The following is a 12,413-nucleotide window of genomic DNA, read 5'->3' on the forward strand; positions in this document are numbered from 1 at the left end:
CTTTTGCGATGATATTTGCTGCACAAGAAGCATGTAGTTGCTCCAAATAGGAAAACATTTTCGAGTCCCAGAATAACAAGTTTTAGAACGAAACTATTTAAAGCACTCCGAAACTGGTCCGGCAAGTTTCAACACTATTTTAGTATTCATGATTGCAAAAGTCTATAATCTATTCATTCCAACGACCTAAAGCCCGATAAGGTTCGACACGCAATCCACAAGCGAAGCCATTCGTGGCTTCGGGTTCTTCTGCCTTATCCTTCGAAGAGCAAAATTAGCATATTGCAGCAGTGTGGCAGGTGTTTCCAGGCCAGGCGTTTGGAGTCGACAGGCAGGACATTGGCAGGGTGTACTATTGGACAGATGCCACTACTGGGGAGAGTGGAGAGTTGGGATTAATCCACACCACGATGCGAGACACAATCCCTTACCGAACACACGAAGTCGTTGAGGTTGAACGACAAAGACGATGGCGACAACGATTGGTGTGACACGCTAACAAGACAGGATGATCATCAAGGTGAGCTGCTATCGATGCTGACCCCAAGGTGGAAGCATAAAATCTGAATTCGTTTTGTTTCGGACGAGAGATGCCATTTGAGCGCGATGGACTTTGTCGAGCAAGCATAAAAAGCTGCACAAGCCTCATTAGTGCTCCGGTCAATGTCAGGGGGGGAGTAACACGGGTCGATACATGGATGCAGTGCAGTAAAATGTCGTTCGAGAGTTTTTGGGGGTGAGATATATGTAAAGATCGTCACCATGATGTGATGCTGGTTGACTAGCGTTCGAGAGGGAACTTGTAAACGGTATGAACAGTTGCGTAATTGCGGGACCATCGACACCGTTACACATGGGCTTAAAACGATAGACCTCGTTTACCTTGACAATGACATTTCCAGCCGCAGCGTGACTCGAGCCTAGGGAGTATTACACCCAGCGGAAGGTGTCAAACCGTGTCCGCTGATGTCGATCCGTGGTACGATAAACCAACGCAGCAGGTGGGTGTTGCCCTCAGGTTAATGTTTTCGGCCCCAACGAGGAGGACCATTTTTTGTTATCTAAATTAGAAGCTGCTACAGAACAGTCCGGGACTATAAAACAATCGAACGGATTTTGATGTCGTTTGAAGTCGTTGCACGGGCACATCAATGTCGCCTCAGGTTCACTGTATTAGCGATCGTGTGGCACATGTGGGATTGGGACACAGTGGGACACACTGATCGGTGGCACTCAACACCCAACAGCGCGGTCTATTGTTTGATGCGTTGACATGATGGGATGGCCTTGGGAAAGATGCACACACATCGAACAATGAAAGCACAATGCGTGTGTTGTGGCACGGTGGTGTATACAGTCTTTCACGTGGATGAGAGAAACATGGCGCGAGAGCGCGTGTGTACAAATTAAATATCAAACGAACCAGCATCATTGTGTTCAATGTGTTCACCCCGTAAGCGTAGCATTGAATGTGCAAATTGAACAATTTATGCTGGATCGGTATGTCGATGAAAAATCGTTTTCTAGGTCATCGATCGTGACAATGTCTGGGCACACATTCGCGGTCACTGTCTACACATTATGAAGTCGAGTAGGTCGACCTGTGTGGTAGATTAATAGCGGACGATGAATCGTTTTATTAGCGATTTTAATGAGCATAGCATAGAGTTAGCGCTGAAATAAAGCTAACAATAGTACAAAACTGAACACAAAACTGATCAAATAAAGCCAGTTACGTCCACACCTGTCAGTTGAAAAAATTGCATCTATTCAGTGTCTTTCATTTTCTAATAGACTAAAGACAACGATCGAATAACGACGCATTCACATCTGAATGGCGGGATTTCAACCTTGATTTTGTGCCGTTGCGGCTTACCTTTAAGCCGCTTTGAGTTTGGGGGATTCGAAGGACTTCCAGCGAGATGTTGCATTAATCCGAGCGCCGATCGACGCTTCAACCGAAATTGGTTACTATTAGGAGAAAAAAACCTCTCCTAAGATTAGTCTTCAGCGACACTAAACAGCATCCAGTTAAGCTGAGTGAAGTTCACAGGTCAATAAAACAGAATTTCCTGGCTTCTAATCATCGAGCAAACGTCAATACAAACATTGTAGCATGAAATTAATGCTGATAGTCTACAGCTACCGTCCATGGTGCGGCTGGACGGCAGCACGTTTAAAGGTCACGTTTGTTTGCGATTAAGTTGCCCCTGTAGCGTGAGAAAAGCTTATCGCTCAAGGGAGGCCTGTTGTAAAGTTGTATAATTTTGGTCCAATTCAACACGTTGCGTTATATCGATTTTTAAGCAAAATTCTTCGCACGTGTTGCTATCGAGCAGTTGTATCGTGTCCTTAAAAGCTCACAGTAAAAGGTTTGTTTATACACCTAAAGCCTCCATGTTTTCCGAGGGCGCTGGTAAGCCCGGATACACCCTATCGCGTTGATCGCGTTGCTGACGATGATTGTACCGAGGCCAGATGAGAAAAAGTTCAGGGAACTTTAGTTTCCTTGAACCGGGCGACAGCCATGATCTTGGTTCGGTTACGGTGTAACGAAGGGGTTGGGTTGGACTGACGGTAATATGGGCAAGCGGATATGAATGGTGCGCGAAACAAAGGGGTAAAGCGAACGAATAAGCATAGCAGCAACGAAACCGAAAGCAATACACACCGCGGTCAGGTCGGCAGAGCAAAGAAAGGAAAACAAAAGTACATTAAATCATAATAAGCACAAGCCGCAACGCATCCAGTCGGGGAAGAGAATCAATCGAACCGGATATGTGCGTACAGCTTGTGTTGAAGCAAAATTGGCGTTCTTTCACCAAGAAATCTGATGGAAAATCTTGGTAGAAAAAAGGAGGCGATAGTGCTTCAAGTTGGTTGTGCCAAACAGTTGTTTCACGTGCCCTGTACATCGCTTGACTGAGTTCGTATTTTTTGTTGTTTGGTTACATACAAGTTTTCGTCTAATTAAAAGCGCATTAGTAGAAGTACTGCTGGTACGTGTTTAATGGGGATGACCAAGAATACTTCATACGGTAACCTTTTCCACTGACATCTTGGACATTGCACATTAGCTAGGCTTACGTCATTTTAAGCTAAAAAAAAGGAAACGATTCTAGCAAAAAAAAAGCATAACATAACCTTCAATAAGACTTCCTGTAAGATGTTTTCAGATGAAGAGATCTCTTAGTGGATTCCTGCTAAGTACTAGAATTAATTGAGATTAGATAGTTACTATGGAAGCGGGCGAACTGAATGCTTATAATACACGATTCTAAGGCACTAAACTCAATTGAAGAACATGAGATAGCTTCTTCTCCTTGGCTTTACTGGTCACTGCGGCAATTGAATGGCTTTGACTAGACTTTTTGATACATTTAGTGGTTAGTACAACAGCTAGACAGTTCTCAATTCAGGGAACGATCCGGATGGGATGCGAATGAGCGTGGATGCACTAAGTCTTGTCTGCTTCTGTCTTCAATTAGTGGTGCTTCTGAGATAGTCCATAAGTTAGTCTATTAGATAAATCCATTAGCAGGGAATCTACATATCAATTCTAGGCACTACTTTTACATTAGTTGGAGAGCATACTAAGAGACGGAATTAGACGCATAAACAAAAGTACGGCCGGTGAAATATGCTGAAATCCACGTCTCGAAAACATCGCTACGAAGACGAATGATATCCGACGTTCGGTGAAGGCTAGCATTGTCCGACCACGAAGGGACCTGACTGGGACGTCAGGTCACAAGCAGCCAAGCAGCAGCTCGTCTAGTCTTGTAATCTAGCCTCTGATTCCCCAAAACCGAGGCTCAAAACGCGTGAATTTGCTTTGGATGGTCTTCTACACTCGCCAGAGACAGCGTGGCGTTAGGGGCCTAGAATAGAGGGCCTTAGATGAACGTTCGGAGCCGGATCCTGGTTGAAATCGGAGCCATCTCCGGAACAATTGAGAGCGCTCCGTAGCTATATAGGGGACATTTGATTTCTGTACTTCAAAGGGAAAACTATAGCTGGAGCCATCCTTCAAGTTGCTTTTGCAGGCCAAAAGATCAGCGAGAAAAGTATGGCTCTGTTATCAGCATAGAATGAAAGATGATTGTTTCTATCAAGCGATTGAACTGTGGTACTACATACACTGTCAAGACGTTCTATCGCTCAGGTAACCTTGTACAATCTTAACAACAAAGGATATCCTTGTAGCCTCAGTTTATGTATGTTGTCAATGGATGCCATACATTAGTAGAGTTTCCGATGTCTCTAAGCTTGATTGTAATATTTGGAACTTTTCGCGACTGATGAGCATTGGAGTGACCTTTTTGAAATCCAAACTGCTCATCAGCTAGAGTAGCCATCATTTTCGGTACAATAATCTACCATCCTAGGCATGAATCACTCTCTCAAGGAGCTTGCTTAGTGATCACCTTTTATACCAAGATCATCTGACACGAAAAAATGTAATCAATGCATAATAATTCACTATCATGATCCACTGCCCATGTACTTCCTTCCACACCGCAGCTACTGCCAACTACGTCCTTCGATCCTACACCGGAGATGCACGATCACAGGCCACCTTCACAAAACCGTTTCATAAACCGTCGTCGAAGGTGAATGGCGTGTGAATTGCATTGTTACCTCGATCGTGGTGTGGTGACCTCTGCCAAGTTCATCATTTGGCATTGGTTGGTCGCAAAACTTTTGCAAACATTTTTTTTTGTTCTCTTTCCTGTGAAGCAAAACCGCAAAGTCGGGAAATTTATTCACCTAATTCTAATTCGGTGAACAAGGTGGTCCCACCGCGGACGGGGCGGTGGGGAACAAACTGTCCCACCACTCGAAAGACAACATCGCATAGGTTTGGTTAGGGGTTTCAGTTCTGTTGGTTCTGTAGCTTCCCAATTGAGCCAATCAGAGTGAATTTGAAGCGTTTGTTGTGCTTGTTGTGTGTTACGGCGCGGTTTGCGCGGTTTCGGTGAAAGGGTCTTTTGTGATAGATTTATTGCAGAATTGATTAAACTTTCATCAAGCTCAACGAAGCAAAATAGTGTATCGATTGAGGGAGGGTGTCTTTGTGAGGCGTTCTAGTCTAAGTTACGCCTTATTCTCACAAAGTCTGTCTTGAGGACAATTTAAAAGATCACGAAAGCTCACTGACATTTTTTAAAAATTGTAATGGATTTCATCGACAAAAATATTTATTTAAAAAAATTATCTGCAAGATATTTTTAAAAATTCATCTTATCAAAATTGCAAATCCAAAATCGTGGTATAAATTTCATCCTTTGGGGCTTCAAATATTTTTCGCTTTACCAATTTGTAATACAAAATAGTTTCCTCCACGATCGATCATCACATCGTTGCATTACCACCTAATGAATCGACTCTCGCACAAACCAGTACCGGAACTAATTGTTAAGTAATTGTTTCTGTAATCAATCCCTCATAAGTTGATCGGTTCGGGTTTACCTCATGTTTTCCGCTTCAACACGAAGACAATCCCTGCCTGACTCGTCTCTTGCAGCTAATGAACGTGGTACACACAACTGCTGCAACTATTGCACAGGCCGAGTGGGAACGCATCACTTACGTAAGGTGGCTGCCACCCATTTCGAAGTGCCTTCCAACACATGGAGCACACCGCCCAAAACTATGTATGAGCAAAAACACCTCCTGCATATCAAGATTATTGCACACGGTGTCCAATTGCCGCTTGCAACCGGTGCTGAGGTCTTCAGCACCGCTTCAGGTGACAGACGATCACTGTTCCGCTTTCGGACTGACCCAATTTGTTTTTCCTCACTGGTACGGATGCATGTCGGTCACTGTACGCCACATGAAAGTAAGTCTTGTCTCGTACACGTTTCTTTTGTGTTTTTGTGCCGTTTTGTTTGCTTTCCGATCGCACGTTACGCGAGCTGCATGTCACCAATTCGATCGAGACCACATAAACAATCGGCGTACCGCGCGGAACGTACGCAAATGACGCAAAGCTAATCTTTTCATTCCAGGCACGTGTGTGTGTGTGTTTCTTTGCTTCACGTTTTTCCGTCGAAGAGAGCTTGGGCCAAGCGTTGCGATTATTATGCTCGAGAGAAGCGACAGAGTGATTAAGCGAACGCTTTTCCGGAAGAACGTATACCATGTAGTCGATAGTGAGAAATATCAATTCACCATCAATCACCCGAGTGTTTCGCGTCGGATGATGCGATAAAAACTCATTAGTCCGCCGGGACCGGAAATTGTGTCATGTGCGGACATGGACTTAAATCGATTTTTGGTTACCAGCGAGCGTGATTTTTTCGCCTATCTAAAGCCCACCAAAGGAGGAAGAAAATCGACATCTTCTCAACCTCGACGGCCGAAACGCAAGCATGCATGGCCGTGCAACGAGCCATAAGAAATCGTTAATCGCACCGCAGCCAGGCCAGCCCTGGTAGTATAGTTTTATGTTTTATAAATAGGAATATTAGGAGGACCTCCGCTAATGGAGATTGTCATCCATCTAAACTTATTTTTGTACACCTTTGCTCATCATCATTTGGTGTCGATCGGCCATTGATCGTCAAGCTGGTGAACACTGTTGCGAGTTACCTGACTGCCCGATCGGAGGTCACACCAGAAACGATCGTTTTGTCGAGCAATGGCAATGATTTATGGTGACCTATGTTTTCCTACGCTTCATGCCACATTGACCCCGACCCGACCGAACATCAGACCGTGGCCAACCGTTGACATTGGTTTGAAAAGGCTTGGAATCGGGACAGCACCCACCACTACCGTGCATGAGGAAGTACAATTTTTAACACTGATCAGATGATCGATGTGTGAAGTTTGAATAGTTTTGGATAAGCGGATTATTGGATGACACTATCCCGAAGGGGATGTGAGCGAAACATGAAGAAGATGTTTCTTGCAGACGGTTGTAAGTAGTACGAATCTAAGTCAAGGACTTTGCTCGTCACTGATGGCTCGGTTTGTATGCATACGTTCGAATAATTTATTGTTTATTGGTGTGTTATAAATTTTGCTGTCAAAACAGGCAAGCAAGCCAATTTACGTGCCATTTTGAAACTGTTTGTTATGACACCTCTCATTCATTCTGTCGCCAAATGGAGGGTTGGTTAGCTCTGTGAGGTGTACTTCTTGACATCAGCTGCACAAATGGATGTGGGATATTGGAAGGTACCAATATCTCCGGCACCAAGTCTGACGGCGTTTGGTGTATATTGTCTGCTGCTTTTACATTATTTGTTTTAGTCTAAACATTTAGTTATTGCAAGTTATTGATTTATAGGGGTTAGATCTATATCTTCTTATACTTCTACTTCTTGGCTTAAACCCAATAAGTTACTTGCAGGTATTCTAGTGCTTACTAAACTTGCTGATACCACGTAGTTGGATAGTCAATCCTCTCTCTGGGGATCCGGATGGGATCAGAACCCCGGTTCTGCTGGGTGAAGACTGGCGTCTTTGGGCCGGAGTCACCGGACTGCCCCATCCATAGAAATTTGATCGATTTAATAGATCTTTCGAATCTCGCAGAGGAATTTTTCAAATAGACTGACGAATATTGTAAGCTTGTTGTAGAACTTTGCAATCATATAGTGGAATCTTGCATTAAGCTAGGGGAGATTTTCAAGTCGACGAAGAATCTTTGCAATCGGCCAGTGGCGAATTTAGCTTCTCAAAAGGCCCTAAGTGAAATGGAATTTCGGAGCACTTATCATATTGAATCTGCTGACTGAGGGGAAGGTTGTTGTGGATTCTGGCGCTCTTAGTAGCTTGGAACCCCCGCTGCCGCTCACTTTCTGTGGAATTTTTTGTAATTTCTACCGAACGTTAGGTCCTCTATAGGGCTATTGGCATTTTGAAAAATGCACCTAAGTGATTCTACTATTCAATTAGATGGATCGAAACTCTGTAAACCCTTTTATTAAAGTTTAAAACATGCCCACCATTAAACACAATCCATCAGAACACTGTGGTTCCCATGGCTACAAAACTGCGCAAACTACTTGCCACCTAGCGCGCCATCAATGTAAGACCACTTGGCAAAGCGCGATGCGCAGGTGTGAAACGGTACGCCAAACAGAAACCTGCTCGCCGGGCTTGGCCAGTGTCATTGACTTCGGCTATCTGCATTTGGCAGCCATCTGATCTCTCCAGATTAAGGCACCGAGCAAGATGACTAGCCAAATTGTCAAGAGCAGGCACCCGGACAAACACCGGTATAGGCCGGTTTCGAAAATGACGCACAGCAAGATCATTGAAAGTTATTTTGGATCTTTGGAAAACTCTTCAAAAGGAAGTGCCACGGTTGATTGTAGCCGTGACGATTACGATCGTGAATCGGTTCTTTCGTTTCAAATCGAACCATACCAACCGTTTTATGTGTGTGCGCGCGCGGTGCCTTGTTTCGCCATTGAGAAAACCACATTTGGTTGCGCGGTTGCCCTTGACAACGACGAGCGCATTGAAGAAGAACGCGCACGAGTGTTACATGATGCCGCGGTGGAAAAAGCTCACTCCACACCGTTCATTCTGTTCATTTGGAGTTTTTTTTTGCTCATTCCTTGTGCCCCTTCGCTATGGGCTGCAGCACAAAACTGTCCGGAATAGTAAGACGGTTTCATAAGCTTCAATCTGGCGTTAATAATTACCACCGAAAGCCCTGTTGCGATCGTTTGAAGAAGCGGAAAAGATGGTCGTGGTCGAGGATCGCGAAATTTGATTGCTGGTTTTGCGGTTTGTCTCTCACTCTCGCTCGTTTTGTTGCGCTAAAGTGCAACGTGATCGTGCTCTGTTTGCAACCGAAAGACATGTTCTCTAAACTCCGTACCCTGGACGAGTGCTGCAGACAAGTGGAAGGGATATTTCGATGCTTCTTCGTTTGATCGTCAGGTTGATCCACACTAAAAGATGCATCCATTTAAGGGTAGTGACAGGGAGGCTTAGTGTTCCCCCCCCCCCCCGGAGCTAGGTTTCGTCAAATGCAGCCACACACGCAGGTACACGGTGTGTATATGGTAGGCTCGACAGTAATGGAAAATAAACACCAAACAGCGCAATGGTTGACGGAGGAAAAGACATGCATGCACTGTTGTCACGAGGTGTGTGTGACAGTGATCTTGAACTCGTGACGGCCTCTAGTAGTTTCGTAACGTTCGGACATAATGGTAGATGTAATTGTCTTCATTTATTTCTCTCTTTCTCTCGCTTCTTTTCTGCATCGTGCAATTGTAGAATCGGCAATTAACGGAGTACCAGCAGGACACGCTATACCACAGCTTGAAGGTTGATCAAGCTGGACAACGATCATGTAAGCACGGCGCAAAGGAGCTAGCATAATTCTAGTTATCGGGACGCCGAGAACCGTTTCCCGAAAATTCTATCAGAAAAGCTCGTTGAACCCTATCGCTATCGCTGTCCAAGAATTCAACTCGAATCTCGAACGCAAGTCATCGCTGTAGGTTGGACAAGTTATGACGAAAGCTACAGCGCAAGCTCACGATCACCACCATCATGCAGGGACATCAGCACCAGCATCTTCATCACCACCGCTATCGACTGGACGATCATTTGTTCCACCGTTCGCGGGATTTCTGCTGATCGTGGCCGGACTGATAGTATGCAGCTTGCCAGACGAATGCAGTGGCGCCCAGCGGGAATCACAGCTGCGGCTGGGGAAGGCGGTAAACGTTTTCCTGCGCTACGGCTATCTGTCGATATCGATGAAGGTCATCTCGTACAACGATAGCGAGCGATGGCTATTCAAGGAGCCGACGAACAACGTCTTCAAGGTAAGAACTAATTGCCTCCCCCCTTTTGCCCGGCAGCTTATGAACGTGCGCTTGCCAGCTTGAAGCTTTCCGGTTTCGGACACTTGATAAGCGTTTCCGTTAGACGAAAGCCCCTTTGGTGGCAAGGCGTTCTGTAGGGCAGTAGAGCACGATGTTACGTGGGCTTGCTGCCGATGATAAGTAACGATGTAAAAATTGACCATTAACGTAAACTGTTTTGTCTAAATCCTTTCTGCCCCTCCAAAACGATAGGGACTGGATCTGCTGAAGACGGAGCTGTACGAAGTGAAGCCGGGCATCTTCAATGGCGACTTCCATATGGAGTTTTGCGACAATCGGCGCCAACTGTTCCAGGCGTACTTCCGCGACTTCCAGATCGAGCGTCTGGACAGCTCGTGGCGCGCGTACACCGAGGGATGGCACCCGGAGGTGGCGGCAAAGAAGCTAGGCATCCAAAGCAAATACCTCGAGCGGGACGAGTACTGTTACGTGCTGGTACGGGTGTCCCGCTACCGGGACAGTGCCCGGTTTGCCAAACCGATCCCGCCGAACCAGACGATCGAACCGGAGGTGGCCCGCAAGGCGCAGAGCGTCGTCGTCGGCGATACGACGTCCGCGATACAGTTCATGAATCAGTACGGGACGCACTATATCAACGCGTACGTGACGGGCAACTCGCTCTATCAGGTGTTTGTGTTTAACAAGCGAAACTACGGACACGTGAAGGCGAAGCTGAAAAGCACCGGCACGCTACAGGTATCGAAGGTAGATCTGTACGAACACTTTGCGCCCTGGTTCGTGGAGCACATGGGCAAGATACGGTGCGCCAGCGGTAATGCGTCCGTCGAAGCATGGGCCTCTCGGAAGCTACGGCTTTCGTACTACGTGTTTACGTACAGCAGCTTGCTGAAGCTGCACGGTGACGGTGCGCTGCTGCGGATACTAAGCGAGCTGCTGCAGAACGAAGCCATCCTGCAGCTGGATCTGCGCTCGCTCGGTGTTGTGTTTAAGGATCCGGCCAAACGGGCATGGTATCGGGAAATTCTAGATAACTATCTCAAGCTGTGGGAAGTGAATATGTAGCAATCGTACGCGTTTAGGTAGAGTGACATTGCTAGGATGTTGCACCAATGGTAGACTAGACTAACATTAACCCCATACCGGTAGGATAGTTCATCCGGCCATGCGTAAATAGTTAAGTTACCTTAAGTAAGCTGGTCAGTACGGCCTGGGAAGGTGTTAGGCCAAATATGCAGTGGTCACAGCTTTAGGGAAACCGAGGACCAAGCACCGTCGTCAACCTATTCTGGTGGTTACGACAGTATCTATTTTTTTCTGCAAAATCCTAAACGGTATGGTAGCCATTTTGTTCCAATCCTGTTAAAAGTAAGTTTATGAGTAAATTTGTTGATGAATAGATTAGCGTGTGCAGCTGTAGTCACGTTCCAAACTACGATCGAAAGCAGAGCGAGACACTATATAGGCTCCAGTGACGTACGATTTGCATGGTAATAGTTTTACTAAAGCAGCAATCCTGCACCGTTGACTCTGTGGATCGCATCACACATGAGTCATGCGGTCCTGAGGTTGTTGCGCATTAGCTACACAGCAGCAGGTTTGTGGACAAAAGGGTGCAAATGATTTTTATTTACAAAAATTACATATTATATCCTAGACTTGTAAGGAAGATCGACCGCCGAATCCAAAATGTGTGTCCACACAAACACAGAATTCCTCACTCTCGCTACACACTACTACTGTACTACTTCCACAATGCTGTGATAGACTTAGTTGATAGAGTGTTTAGTGCCGGAAGTGTGGAACCCTTGGGGAAGTAATCGTGCATCAAGAGCGGAAGTGAATCATTCTTATGTTTAAGTTTGAGCGACTCCATTTTCTACTAAAACTTGGTATTATATTGCACGCTCATACACACGTTTGGCAAAGAAGCATCGGAAAAAGGGGAAAAAGGGGACAAATAGTTTTAACAAGTAGGATCCTTAGCGTTAGACGATCGCGATTAAAAATCAAATAGTGATAGTCATATTTAAGCACAACAATAAATAAACAAAACAAGCTTTAAACTATCGACTGTGTGTTAAATATTTCTCAATTGATCCTCAATTTCTCAAAGCGCCATTTTTTTCGGATTGCCGCCGTTTGCCGCACGAAGATAAAAAGATCCAATCTAGAACCAACAACAGATAATTTGACGATTATTGATGAAGAAGCATCATCTGATCATTTTATATTTAGCTAACAATACAAAATAACGCATACCGGAATGTGTGCTACCGAATTGGATAGAAAACAAGCAGTTTTGAACATTGCTTCCTGTCGATCGTGTTTACATCAGGTGGAAAATCGAGGTTTTTGAATGCAATGGTACACACCAAAAATTGTTGTTCAGTTAAATATTTATTCTATATGCTGCCTTCGCGCTTACGCCAAATATCCTTGCGCAGCCATTTGCCTCCATTTGCCTCAATAAACAAAAATCAGTACCGATCGCAACAAAAAAAAAACGAGCTATCAGATCAAATAAAATTAAAAAACCGTGATGTGTGTAGCAAAGTCTTAAAAAATGGAGCCAAAGAACGGATCGCT

At 45.1% G+C, this 12,413-nt stretch overlaps 2 protein-coding genes across 2 annotated transcripts in view; one reads left to right on the plus strand and one right to left on the minus strand.

Annotated features, from left to right (window-relative positions):
• Positions 1 to 12,413, minus strand: part of LOC126558833 (uncharacterized) — a 284,233-nt gene that overhangs the window by 16,335 nt on the left and 255,485 nt on the right. The gene's annotated exons all lie outside the window — the stretch shown is intronic.
• Positions 9,457 to 10,895, plus strand: LOC126558298 (torso-like protein). The gene is made up of 2 exons (XM_050214291.1): positions 9,457 to 9,806; positions 10,059 to 10,895. The coding sequence occupies exons 1-2, from the start codon at positions 9,489 to 9,491 to the stop codon at positions 10,887 to 10,889; spliced, it is 1,149 nt and encodes a 382-aa protein (XP_050070248.1). The 5' UTR covers positions 9,457 to 9,488; the 3' UTR covers positions 10,890 to 10,895.

The sequence above is a fragment of the Anopheles maculipalpis genome, chromosome 2RL (assembly GCF_943734695.1).
Source record: "Anopheles maculipalpis chromosome 2RL, idAnoMacuDA_375_x, whole genome shotgun sequence".
In the NCBI taxonomy this organism is placed as follows: Eukaryota; Metazoa; Arthropoda; class Insecta; order Diptera; family Culicidae; genus Anopheles; species Anopheles maculipalpis.

Coding starts and splice junctions, on each gene's coding strand:
- LOC126558298 (XM_050214291.1), top strand. CDS start 9,489: ATGACGAAAGCTACAGCGCAAGCTCACGATCACCACCATCATGCAGGG. Junction 9,807..10,058: donor CGACGAACAACGTCTTCAAG/GTAAGAACTAAT, acceptor CCAAAACGATAG/GGACTGGATCTGCTGAAGAC.